This window comes from Vicugna pacos, chromosome 18 (assembly GCF_048564905.1).
Source record: "Vicugna pacos chromosome 18, VicPac4, whole genome shotgun sequence".
NCBI classification, from domain to species: Eukaryota; Metazoa; Chordata; class Mammalia; order Artiodactyla; family Camelidae; genus Vicugna; species Vicugna pacos.
Genome location: NC_133004.1, coordinates 19,435,283 through 19,448,855, shown reverse-complemented (window position 1 = coordinate 19,448,855; position 13,573 = coordinate 19,435,283). Strand labels below are relative to the sequence as shown.

The following is a 13,573-nucleotide window of genomic DNA, read 5'->3' as shown; positions in this document are numbered from 1 at the left end:
CCACCCACTTGGAGACACCTCTCCTGTATCTTCGAAATGTAGAGTTGCTGGTGTCCTCACTAGGGTTCTGCTTGGGTCATTAGTCAGTAAGTTCTTCCCTCCTCTGAATCCTCAGTGCATCGCTCTCCCCTGTGGCTGGATGCCCAGACTTGAGAGCCAGTAGGAATACTGTCTAAGGGAACTTTCTTGTCCTGTGAGGATACATTGTGAGGTCATGATGGGGAAGAGGGAAAAAAGCTGGAGGATCTGAATTTTAGAGCCCAGCTGCTGCCTGCACTGTCCTTCACTAGCTGTGTGACCATCACTCCGGCATCCTCCTCAGACAGCAGAGATGGGGAGTTGGTGAGGGGATACCTGTGAGGTACCTGGCCACACATCCCATGCAAGGGGTGACAGCCTAGAGCTCCGGGATGAAGCTGCTGCTCTGGCCTTTCCTCTGCAGGAACTCAAGTCCACACACAGCCAGGGCACGCAGAGGGAGTGCAGTACCCTCCAGGGTCCTTGGCTACCAAATCCCAGCTGCCCTGGACGCTGACCAGGCTTGTGGTCAGACATTCGCTTTCCAACATTCTCCTTTACATTGCATTTCTGCTTCTGAAGTACCTTCTGCCCCTCCCAAGAAGACAGGCACATGGTTAGGGGAGTGCATCGAGGGCCTCTGCAACCTTGGCTGATGTAGTGAGTGAACGAATGAGTGAATGAATGAATCAGTGAGTGAGTAAATGAACGAATGAATGAGTGAGTGAGTGGGTCAAACCCGCTTCAGGTAGGGCGCTGCGCGGTCCTCCAGGCACCCACCTCACGGGTGCAACGCCCCTCGAGGCCTGCCGGGGGCGCGCGAGGGATCGGGCCTGGTCTGCGCTCCCCCTGGCGTGGGCGTGGCCGGCGGAGTGGGAGTGACCTCCAGCTGCGGGAGGGGCCTCTCGGCGCGGGCGGGGCGTTCCGGCGCGAGGCTCTCCTCGCGCATGCGCCCTGACCGCCCGGCGATGGCGGCGCCCGAGGAGTCGCTGAGGAGGCGAAAGGCCGAGGCAGCGGGCCCAGTGCATGGGTCTCCGCCAGGGCCGGGGCGCGATCCCGCGGGCTGCCCGGCTCGCCTTCGTGCGGGCACCTTCTGGCTGACCAGGATCGTGCTCCTGAGGGCCCTCGCTTTCGTTTACTGTAAGTCTGCCAGGCTGGGCCCCCTGTGTGGCTTCTCTGCGCGCGCCCTGCCCCCGACCCACCCCCCTGCCGCCCCCGGGGCCGGTTCGCCGCCGAGCCGCGGCTTTGCGCGTTCCTCGCCCTGCCGGATCGGGAGGGTCCAGGCGGGGAGATGAAGGTAGCGCAGGGCCGGTGGGGCCCCCACGGCGACCCCGCGTTGACCAGGAGTCTATGCGGCCGCGACTCCGCTCTGCCGCCTGTAGGTTCCACGAGCTGCGGCCCCTGCGACTCCGGCTGAGAGGCTCAGGCGTCCTCCCCGCGTACGGCAGCTTTGAAGCTTGGTTAGCAGGTTCGTTCTCACCTGCGGGGTTTGGTGCTAGCCAGGCAGAGAATTGCGTGGCCTGCCCCGAGGCCCACCTCCCAGAACACCGCTGGACTCCCACCCAGCGCGGAGTGCATTCCCTGGTCTGGCCCACACGCCCGGAGTATTCAAACTCCCTGAGCCGAGCAGCGGTGCCTGAAGCCAAACTGGGCTGCTCAAAGGAACCTGGAAGTGCGGGGGCCAGTGGGGATGGGGGGCAGCCCCCGGCTGAGACCGCCTGGAGCGAGTGGGCAGCTCCCCTACTTGTGGGTTCCGGAGGGCTCTGGTCCCTGGCGCAGGGGCCGTGGTTGCGTGCCGCGGGGACCAAACGTGCCAGCTTTAAGTCTAAGTCCCTTCCCTCGCACGCGAAAGGAGGGATGAGGATGCAGCTCTTTGCACAGCGACCTTCAGCAAACACTGTGGGGTCACCGTGGTGGTGGAAGCCAGTGGTCACCGCGAGACTTTCGGAGGGCCTCTGCACCAAAATGGGGGATCTCCGGTACCGGCTTTCAGCTCTTCCTGTTGTGCTAAGTTACTGCAAAAAAATAGTTCTTGACAGTATTGCTTTATCCCCCGCAGGATTAAATAGTCATTCTAAACGTTTGAGCTGTTTCTTAGCAAAAGACCGAGTCAAGACAAAGTTAATCTGCGAGACTCTAATGGACCTTTAAACTGGCCCCGCAACAGTGGAAAGACCCTGGTGGCTTTGCTTGGAGAGAGCACAGTTTATAAAACCCAGCTCAGCTCTCCGATGAGTGGGGCAGCCTTTGATCTCCATAGGAATACTCTATTCAATTCAGGATGAAACCTGTTATGCACCACCGGGGCAAGCATATATTTTAAGCCTGGTGCTGAGAACAGAATGATTTACTTTGGTAGATGCATTTCGCCCCTATCTTTTCTCTCTATTTGGGGTAGAATCAGTGTTTTTCTGCAAAGGAACCAGTTTCCCATCTTCCAGTGATGAGATTCTGTGGCTGAGATGGCCCAGGCAGGTGGGCAGTCATCCTGCATTGATCTCTTTCTAGAGGATTCCGGATCTCATGGGGGCTGAGAGGTACCTCAGAGTCCTTTAAGTTCCAGGGATTTCCCACAATCCCCTCGGCTCTTCACACATTTCCCTTGATGTTGGAGGTTATCGTTGTTCTCATGGCCTGCTAACCAGGAAGCTGAATAATGGACCCTGTCCTGTACTTCCTATACCCTCTGCACATCTAACAGCGTCCTTACTGCTGTCAGCCTACCTATCTGTGCATCTCCCCGGAAGCTCCTTGCATTCAGGGACAGTGTTTAATACCTCCATCCTCTGTCTTCTGGAAGCTCCATACAATTTCCTGGACTTTTTGCAGTCTTTATCACTCTGTGTCACCACGGGATACCTTTCCAACTGTGCCCTCCTCCCTCTCCAGTCAGTGCCCCAGCTGATCACTCAGTTCACAGAGTGCCCACCCTTGAGGTCCCTGGTTCTCTCGGAGTTGTAGTCATGATTCCTCTGATCTCACATCTTATTTTTTTAGTTTGTTCTCTCTCTTGGCTGGTGTGTATCCCCAAACAGCTTTCCAAAAAAGGATGTGGAGAGGTGAACCTTCTGTGTCCTGTCCTTCCTTGCACACATGGGAAGTATCCATATGCCTGGGTCTGTGGTTCTTAGTCCGAGCAGTGTTCCTCGGAGTTTTGTGGTGCTGAGGAGTCTTTACCCAGTCTGACTCCTGCTCTTTTGCAGGTGATTAAAGGGAAACATTGTCATCTCTTCTGCTCACATGCTTTTGACACCAGATGTGGCTTCTGTCTCACACTGACTAATCTTCTCATTGTCCAGACACCACCTGTGTGTCCCACACATCACTTTGTTCTTACGCTAACTGCCAGGCATCAGTGCAGACCCCACAGGCTGAGGGCTTAGTCCCACAGACCCCTTACCTCAGACACCAGTCACAAGTCCAGGTCGTCACCTGTGCTTCTGACCCACCAGCTGTAAATTGGAGTGCCCATGACCTCAGGGTACCAGAATGGCTCACAGAACACAGGGAAACACTTTGCTTCTGTTTACTGGTTTACCATACAGGACACATGACTCAGGAACAGCCAGATGGAAGAGATGCTCAGAAAAGGGGTGTGGAGCCCTGATACCCCCTGTAGGAGCCACCCTCCCTGCACCTCTACATGTTCACAGCCAGAAGCTCCCTGAACCCCTTCATGTAGGGTTTGTAGGGAGGCTCCAGTACATAGGCATGACTGATTAAATCCCTGGTAGTTGGAGAGTAGTTTTCTCCAGCCCCTCCCCCTCTGGAGTTTGGAGGTCAGGAGTGGGGCTGAAAGTTCCCCTGGCAACCAGTCCTCATCCTCCGATCCCCCGAGAGCCTATTGGTATAAACCCGGGTGAGGTTGAATGGGGCTTGTTATGAATGACAGATGCTCCTCTCACCCCATCACTCAGGAAATCCCCAGGATTTTAGGAGCTCTGTGCCAGGAACCAGGACGAAGAGCAAATGAATATTTCTTATGATATTACAATACCATAGGGACTTGCTTTCCTTCTGGGAGCTTTTCGAGCCTGCTGCCTTGCCACCCTTGTCCCTGTCATGTAACAGCATGGCTCTGTGAGCTCCCTCCCTCATTCCTTCTCAGGGCCTCAGTGAGCTCACTTGGACTTAAAAGACTCCTGCCCTCATTCAGGACGAGCTCTTCTGGCTCTGCCCAGTCTGCTGACTTTAGGCTCATGTCTGTCCAGATACCCCAGTGGGTCCCAGCTGCACCCTATTTGGGGACCACCAGCCCACCAAGACTCCCAGCTCCGGCCAGAGCCTGAAGCTAAATGAGGATGTGATGGAAAAGGAGGTGAGCTCCTCCTGGGCCCTGGAGTTTTACTCCCAACGTGGACCCACCTCTGTGACTGCCGTGATCGTCAGAAGCCGCGTGAAGGTGACTGCCGCTGCAGGGCTCTCCAGAAGGAGCTGTGAGCACTGGAGCCAGCGGAAGATTTTTTTTGATGCATCAGTAAAATTATTTATCTCCCTGGTTCCAGACTGTCACTGTGGAGTCCCCGGGATAATGTTTCTTTAAAAATTCTACTTCAAAAGGATCTCAAGCTAGTTTCAGCCTAACTCTTAATTCCTGGATTTGCCAGCTCACGGTACTGTCCTTTTGGTTTGGATGCTTTGTGTGGTGTTATGCTTGTCATCTTTCCTTGCTAACATTACGTGTAGTGGAGTTTATTACGTCTTTCCCGCCAGCTAATGATCTCTTGGAGCGTCTGAGATGAACCCAGACTGCACCCTCTAAGGGTGGCACCTTGTCACACTCATGGTCAAGAGGAGTGTCACCTGGGGTCTGGTGGGGTCAGTGCCCAAGCCCAGGACTGAGGGGGCCCAGCAGACCCACCTACACCTACATTTGCTGCACTCTTAGCTGTTCTCTGGAAAATTTGAGGGAAAAAAATGGAACCAAGAGAATACTGGAATCTTGCGTAGTTTTCTGTTCTAAGTTTTCAGCGGTTCTGAGAGTTCATGGGAAGTTAGTTCTTGTTCTTTCCTCCAGGCCCCATGAATTCTAATGAAATGCTCTGCTTGGTTTTACAAGCTTCTCTGTAAAATGCTTCCAGTTTGTTTAAAAAACAAACACTGCCCTACTTCTGAGCTCTGTATAGTACACGCCTTTAAAGAAAAAGTATTGGTGGTTATTGTGCTAAGTCCCAGATTTTAACCACAGTCAATAAAACCACCCAGTGGAGAGTGACATTTCGCAGATGATTCTGTTTTAATTTTAATGCACTTTATCTGAAGGGGAGAGAAGACTAAATTTTTTCTTTTTGATTTTTAAAGAAAATATTTGCAGACATCTTTGATAATGCATAAGGTGACCTGGTCCCCTCTTCTAGATCAGTCTCTGAGTTACCCCTTCAAGGAGCAGCTGAGAAGCTTTCCTAGAGCTGGGGTGGGGGCTGACTCCTTCCTTCTTAGAGCTGGGTCTTGGGGGAGCTGTCTCCTTCCTTCCTAGAGTAGGGTGGGGGTGACTGAGCCTTTCTAAGTTTGGTTATTTGGTTTAGCTTTGAGATCCTGTGATATTTTTTTTTGAATTGTTTTTTCTTTCTACTTAGCCATTTCTGTAACAGGAGTGAAAAATAGGTTTTTTTCTTCTGAAATTTAAATCCCTTCTATATTCATTTTTTCCTGTAGGTAAGGTTGGAAGTTTCCTATGCTGCTCGCCTTCAATTTACTTTTTTAAACTATTTAATTGGCGAAGCCAAATCTCATTTTTCTTTCATGGCATTGAACTGTGAACTGTGGTTATGGGGAGGGAGGACATCTAGCTGTTCAGCCTTTGCTGACTAGGTCCCCCTGTGTGGAAGAGCCCGGAGTGGATTTTGGAGTGTGCAGGAGCAGTCTGAGTCAGGAGAGACAGGCTGCACCTGGATGCATGTGCGTGCATACACACATAGGGCCAGGGCTGGGTGGGCACCACGGTGGGGTGGCCTCGACGTTACCAGGAAAGTCAGTGGCACGTGGACTTGGGTAGTTTCTGCCCAGTGGTGGAGGCAGCAGGAGGGGTGTGGGAAGAAGGGGGCAGGGAGAAGACCAGGTGTCTAGCACTCTGTCTTTATTCATGACGTCCTGGATGTCTTCTCTCACGGGTGGGCTCAGGTCTCAGTTTTCTTCCTACAGGGCAGTGAGCTGCCCATAGTAGGCTTTCAAGAAACATTCACCCTTTTATTTTTAAAACTACTAACCAAACTCCAGACTGTCAAACTTCCACCAGTGCCCCTTCTGGTTCTGGGTCCCTCCCAGGAGCGCCTGGCGTTAGCCCTCACCACTCCTGAGCTCCCTCTGGTCATTTCTCTGTGTGTCCATTTAAATATATATTAGGGTAAACATGTGATGACACTCGCAGTCTCCAGACGTCCCTGGTTCTTGATGACCCTGACAGTTTTGAGCAGGTCTGGTCATATATTTGGTAGAATGTCCCTCGATTGGTTTGTCCAGTATTTTCTCATGACTGGACAGGTTGTGATTTGGGGAGAGTCCCACAGAGGTGAGGTGCCTTTCACATCATGGATTATGTTCACCTGGATCACCTGGTTGAGGTGTGTGCCAGGTGTTTCTCCCATCAGATTCTACTCTTCCCATCCATTCTCTGTCCTCTTGAAGCCAGTGATGGGGTCCAGCCTGCGCTCCAGGGGAGGGGTCATCGGTGCTGCCACCCCCTGCCCAAGGGGGCATCTTCATGTATTACTTAGATTTCCTCCGTAAGGAATTTATTTAGCAGTCGCCACGTTTGTTTACACTCTGGGTTATGGTCCCACACTATTACCGATGTGGTATCAAATTGTCTGGCTCTAGTCAGTGGTGGTTCTTCCCAATTGTCTCCCTTGTCCTTGTGCCATGCCTCTGTTCTTCATTCTGTGAGTGCTTCCTTACTTCCTGGTGCTGCAGGATGCTGCAGGCTCCTCTCTTATTTCTCAGCTCTAAAACCAGCCATTTCTCTGGGAGCCCTTGTTCCTTTGATTGGAGAGTGATGTTAAGAACCTAGATCTGGCTGCCAAGAGTGCCCATTGCATTGCATGTCACTACTTCCAGACTCTTAGCAGACAGAGCTAGGTTACATACATGTGTGTGCACAGTCACATGTGACCATTTCTCTGTGTGTCCATTTGACTATATATTAGGGTAAACACGATCGTACTCACATCTCCAATTCTAATCCAGTACTCAGGATGTGTGTTGTCCTTCCCTTCTTGCTTGTCTGGAACTTCCTTTCTCCACTAGCGAGAAATCTTGCCCCGCCATCTCCCATGGTTTGTTTATTTGCTCAACCCCAGTGCACATGCAAAGCAGTTACAAAATTGTTCACCCACCCCTGAGAGGAATATCAATTAGACTCCAGTGTTTGTATACAGTTCCTTTTGCCATTGTACTTACAATTTTCACTCAAACAATTTCTAAATTTACTTAGGCCAGCTCTCCCTCATGCCTTCCATTCAGTGTGGCCGTTCTATACATTTGCAGTGGCGTTGGATCATTTGTCACAGTCTGCGTTCCATCCTGGCATTCCCTGACCTCCTGGCTAGGTTGTTTTGAGTTTATATACATTAAAGTTCAGTTTTTGTGATGTACATTTTTATGAGTTTTGACAAATGCATAGTTATCCATCACCCAAGTACCGTACAGAATAGTTCCATCTTCTGAAAATTCTCCTGTGCCCGTAGTCAGCTGCCTCCGCCACCAGCTAGCCCCTGGCACACTCTGATCTGTGTTCTGCCCCATGTCAGGTGAATGGAATCCTACAGTATGTGTAGACTTTAGGTCTGGGTTCCTTTACTTAGTGAAATGCACTTGCGTGAATCAGCAGCTCCTGCATTTTTCTCTCTGAATATCATTTCATTGTATGAATGCACCATAGTTTATTTATCCATTCCAATGCTGAGGGGCGTCTATGTTGTTTCCAGCTTTTGCAATTATGAACAGAGCTCCTGTAAACATTTGCATGCAGGCTTTTGTGTAAGTGTAAGTTTTGGGTTCATTTGGGTGAATACCTAAGAGTATAATTGCTGGGTCATATGGTAAATCTATGTTTAACTTCATAAGGAACTTCCAAACTGTCTTCCAGAGTAGCCACACCAGTTTACATCCCACCAGCAACAAATGAGAGTTCCTGTTGTTCTGAATCCTCTGGAGCATTTGGTATTTTCATTTTTTGGACTTGGGCTGTTATGATAGGTGTGTGGTGATACTGCACTGTGGTTTTAATTGGCGTTTCCCCAGTAACAAATGATATTAAACATCTTTTCATGTGTTTATTTGGCATTTGTGTATCTTCTTTGTGCGCAGCAGATGACTTTCAGTGTCTGTTCAGATCTTTTGCCCATTTAAAGCTGGGTTGTTTGTTTTCTCATTGTTGAATTTTTTGTTTTCTTTTTCTTTTTCTTCATCATTCAGTTTTAACAGTACTTTAAGTATTCTGGATGCAAGTACTTTATCAGAAATGTGATTTGGAGATATTTTTCCCAATCTGTGACTTGTCTTTTCATTCTCTTAAAAATGTCTTTTACAGAGCTAAAGTTTTTCATTTGATAAAGTAGAATTTATCAGTTTCTTTCCTTTATGGATCGTGCCTTTGGTCTTGTATCTAAAAGTTCATTGCCAAACCCAAGTCACATAAATTTTCTTCTATATTTTCTTCTAGACGTTCTATACTTCCATGTTTTACAGTTAGATCTCTGGTCCGTTTTGAATAAATTTTTCTGTAAGTTGTGAAGTATGTCTCAAGGTTCATCTTTGTCCATGTGACGTCCAGTTGTTCCAGCACCGCTTGTTAAAAAGACTGTCTTTCTCCTTTAAACTGTCTTTGCACCCTTGTCAAAAATCAGTTGACTGTTTTTGTGTAGGTCTCTTTCTGGGCTCTCTGGTCTTTTCTGTTGACTTATGTGTCTGTCCTTTTGCCAGTACCACACTATATTTCTTACTGTAGCTTTGTAGTAAGTCTTAAAATTGAGTAATAAGAGTCCTCAAACTTTGTTCTTTATCTGAATTATTTTGGCTATTTTAGTTTCTTTGGTTTTCCATATACATTTTAGAATCAACTTGCCAGTATCTGTGAAAAGCTTATTGGATGTTTTGATTGAGATTGCATTGAATCTATAGATCAAATTGGGGAGGACTGACATCTAAATAATGCTGACTCTTCCAGTTCATGAACACAATGAATCTCTCCATTTATTTACATCTTTTTTTTATTTCTTTCATTATGTCTTGTAGTTTCCTACATATAGATTCTGTGTATATTTTGTTAGTTTTTTATCTAGGCACTTTGTGGGGTTGCTATTATAATTTAAAAAAAAAAGTTAGGTTACAGTTGTTCATTGCTGATACATAGGAATATAGCTGACTTGTATATTGATCTTGTATATTGTGACCTTGAAAAACTCACTTATTTGTGCCACAGGGTTTGTTTTTGTGAATTCTTTGGGATTTTCTACGTAGGCAATAATGCCATCTGTTAATCAAGATAGCTTTGAGGATTTTTCCATCTATGTTCATCAGTGATATTGGCCTGTAATTTTCTTTTTTAATAGTGTCTTTGGTTTTTGTATCCGGGTGATGGTGGCTTCATAGAATGAATGTCTTTTTTTTTTTTTGACTCCACGTGTGAGTGATATCATATCGTATTTTTCTTTCTCTTTCTGGCTTACTTCCCTTAGAATGACGATCTCTGGTTCCATCCATGTTGCTACAAATGGCATTATTTTATTCTTTTATGGCTGAGTAGTATTCCATTGTATAAATATACCACAACTTCTTTATCTAGTCATCTGTCTATGGACATTTCAGTTGCTTCCATGTCTTGGCTATTGTATACATAGTGCTGCTATGAACACTGGGATGCATGTATCTTTTAAAGGATATACACCCAAAAGTGGGATTGCTGGATCATATGGTAAGTTCAAGAAGAAATAGACCACTTCAACAGAACAATCACTAGAAACAAAATATAATTAGCAATGAAAAATCTCCCTGCAAAAAAAAGCCTAGGACTAGATGGCTTCACTGGGGAATTCTACCAAACATACAATGAAGAACTCATACTGGTCCTTCTCAAACTCTTCCACAAGATTGAAAAGGAGGGAGTACTCCCAAACTCATTCTATGAAGGCACCATCACCCTATAGTCAATATCTTATAATAACCTTTAATGAAAAAGAGTATGAAAACGAATATATGTATGTATATGCATGACTGGGACATTGTGCTGTACACTAAAAATTGACACATTGAAACTGACTGTACTCCAATTAAAAAAAACTTTTTTAAGATAGTTTTATGTCTTCCTTTCTAATCTGTATGTCTTTTAGTTCTTATACTTACCACACTACACTAGCTAGGATTTTCCATACAGTGCTGAATAAGAGTAATGAGAGAGTCTTGCTTTGTTCCAAATCTTAGGGGGAAAGTGTAGTCACTAATCTTTAAGTATGATCTTTGCTGTAGGTTTTTCATAGCTATCTTTTATAGATTGATGAAGTTCCCTCTGTTCTTAATTTGCTGAAAGTTATTTTTGAGGGGGTAGGTAATTAGGTTTATTTGTCTATTTATTTTTAGAGGAGGTACTGGGGGTTGAACCCAGGACCTCATGCATGCTAAGCATGCGCTCTACCACTTGAGCTATACCGTCCCCCCAAAAGTTTTTTTTTTAAATCATGAAGGGATGAATTCTTTCATGTACTTTTTTGTGTGTCTACTTATACTATCATATGATTTTCTTATTTCGTTTGTTAGTATGCTGAATTACACTGATGGTTTTTTGAAAAAAACCGTCAATGTTTTTGAGTTTGGTAGTCTTTCAAGTAATTCATCTATTTCATCTAAGTTGTCAGATATACAACCCTAGAGAGATTTGTGGTATTCCTTTATTATCTTTTTGTGTCTGTAGGATCCATAATGATGTTCCCTTTTTCACCTCTAATATTGATATCTTCTCTCCTTTTCTTAATAAGTCTGGCTAGAATTCTATCAATTATGTTGATCTTATCTAAGAATCAACCTGTGGTTTTGTTGATTTTCTCTTTTGTTTTGGTGTTCGCCTCCTTTAAAACATTTCTTTTCTGCTGCTTATTTTGTGTGTAATTTGTTCTTTCTTTCTGATTTCTTAAGGTGGAAGTTTATATTTGAGGCCTTCTTACTTTTCTGACATGAATGTTTTATTGTGAATTTTCTGTAAGCAGAGTTCATTCTGGGATAGTTAACTAACCATTTTATGTAAATAGGCACATGTTTTATTTAAATGTGTGTATTTTATATACATATATACATTGTGTATACGTAGATATAACACACATAGGTATGTGTACATATACATGTGCATTGTAGCTTCTAAGGCTGGATCTTCTAAGACTCTCAAGATTTTGTGAAATGCTCAGACACCTGGAGTCCAAACCATTGGTCAGATTGTTCCTCATCTTCTTGCCTGGCCCAGCCATCTACACATCTAAAAAGTGCCCATTGGTATCCACAGAGGACTGCGTTCCTGTTCATGTTACTTTTTTCTTCTTTTCTTCCAGGTGTGGCATTCCTGGTGGCCCTCCACCAGAACAAGCAGCTAATTGGAGACAGGGGCCTGCTGCCCTGCAGCACGTACCTGAGGAGTGTGCAGCGGCACTTCCGGGGGCAGGTCAGCTGGGATGCTGTGAGCTATGCCCCAACCATCCTCTGGTTGCTGGACTGGTCTCACATGGACTCCAACCTAGACGCCCTTGCGCTTCTTGGGCTGGGCATCTCCTCTTTCATCCTGGTCTTCGGCTGCGCCAATATGATTCTCATGGCTGCTCTCTGGGTCCTCTACATGTCCTTGGTCAACGTGGGGCAGATCTGGTAAGAGGGAAGATTGAGGCACGTATAGTCCAGATGTGTGATCACTCAGAGTCTTGGGATGTCACCCCCAGAGCACACCGAGGCCTCCTGGCAGGAGGAGAGATTGAACAAGCTTTCTTCTTATGTCAGTTCGGAAAATGTCACCATTTTAATTAGGCCATGGTAAATGCTACTGAACATAGTTAACCAAAATCCAGGAGCCTTTCTCTTTAGGAATAATTTCGATTCTGTTGGGCGTTTCATGGCCGCACCTGAGACCGCCTTGCCAGTGTCCTAAGCTGGGAGGCTATGAACTGGAGGGGGAGTGGCTGGGGGGCTGCTGAGAGCCCTCTGGTGGTGGGGCTTCATTTGGAGATCTACTTCTGCTACTACTCCCACCTCTCCTTCCTTGTTCCAAAGGAACCTTAAAATAATGAGTTGAATTAGATGGATTTTTGCAATGTATTGTGACATGCAAAGAGCAGGATTCAGAAAAGTTTACAAAACATTATGTCAATTTGCAAAATAAGCAATTACCAAGGTCACCTCCAGAGCATGGACCTTTGGTCATACTGCCAGCCTGTGTTTGAAGGAACCTTTGCCAAAGGTCAGAGGTCAGGCTGGCCCTCTGGGGAGAACAGGCTCCAGTACCGGCAGATCAGAGGTGGTGTTGGCTCCAGGAGGCCGGACAACCAAAAAAGTCATATGGGACTATAGACGGGGCGTCAGCACAGTATATGGCTTGGGATGGACCCAGATGAAAGTCGAGGGACCGTACGGTGCTCTGCTGCAGTCAGACCAGGATGGGTGGGCAATGCCACTCTTCTTTCAGGCTCTGGGCCAGCATTCAGGAAAGATCACCTACCAGAGGTCTCTGTAAGGAAAGTTCTGGGGTCGGGGACGGTGTCTCTGTAGACACATCAGGGTCTGTGTGGACATGGAGGGGGTAGTGTCTGGGTAGACAAGCAGGAAGCAGAGAAGAAGATGTCTGTGTAGATGAGCAGGAGGTTAAGCACCTCTGGGGCTCCTGCTGCAATAATGTTCCCGCTGGGGGCCTCTGCCCTTTGGGAGGAAATCTTCATTTGGTGGCCTGACAGGCTGGGGTGCAGGCTCAGGCCGTGGGGCTGGCAAGGTCCTGGACCACAACAGTGAGTAGGTTTTTACTTAGATGCCTGACTCCCTCAGTGCCACTTGCTGGTTTATTTAGAGTGGTCCCAGGGCTGTGCCTGTGGGCTGGGAGCCATCTGGCATCCCTCCCAGCTCCTGTTATCTGGGCCCTGGTCCCTGAGCAAGTCTGAGTGACACTTGGTGTGCAAGCAGAAGGCACCTCCCCCCAATCCAGTCTGCAGGTAGGAGGGCACATCAGTCACCCCAGCTGCCCTCTCTGCTTCCTGGGGCCCTGGTGTGGACATGTTACTGTTGCCCAGCAAACAACCTGGTGGTCAGAGCTCTAACTTATGCAAAGACTTTGGGAAACTTCAGTGTGATTGGCCACGTGGCATGAGCTGCATTTATCAGAAGAAACACCCACGGGTGTCAGGTGTCACTTACCAGGTTTCCACAGGGTGGCCGGCAACATAGTATCGTGTGTCAGCACCATGGGTTCAGTTCATACAGAAACTGTGCTGGGTTCCTGAAGGGAGGAGATTTACATTTGATTTATGATATTTTCTTTTCTAAGGCCCAGGTGGGAAGGGTAGAAATAGGGTTTGACACCCATGAGGTGGAGTGTGCC

The 13,573-nt window shown here is 47.2% G+C and overlaps 1 protein-coding gene across 1 annotated transcript in view; it reads left to right on the top strand.

Annotated features, from left to right (window-relative positions):
• The first annotated feature begins 965 nt into the window (after positions 1 to 965).
• LMF1 (lipase maturation factor 1) overlaps positions 966 to 13,573 on the top strand; it is an 83,208-nt gene continuing 70,600 nt past the window's right edge. Inside the window, exons 1-2 of the mRNA XM_006204245.4 lie at positions 966 to 1,158; positions 11,550 to 11,859. Of these exons, the coding sequence (XP_006204307.3) occupies positions 966 to 1,158; positions 11,550 to 11,859 (503 nt within the window). The remainder of the gene's footprint in view (positions 1,159 to 11,549; positions 11,860 to 13,573) is intronic.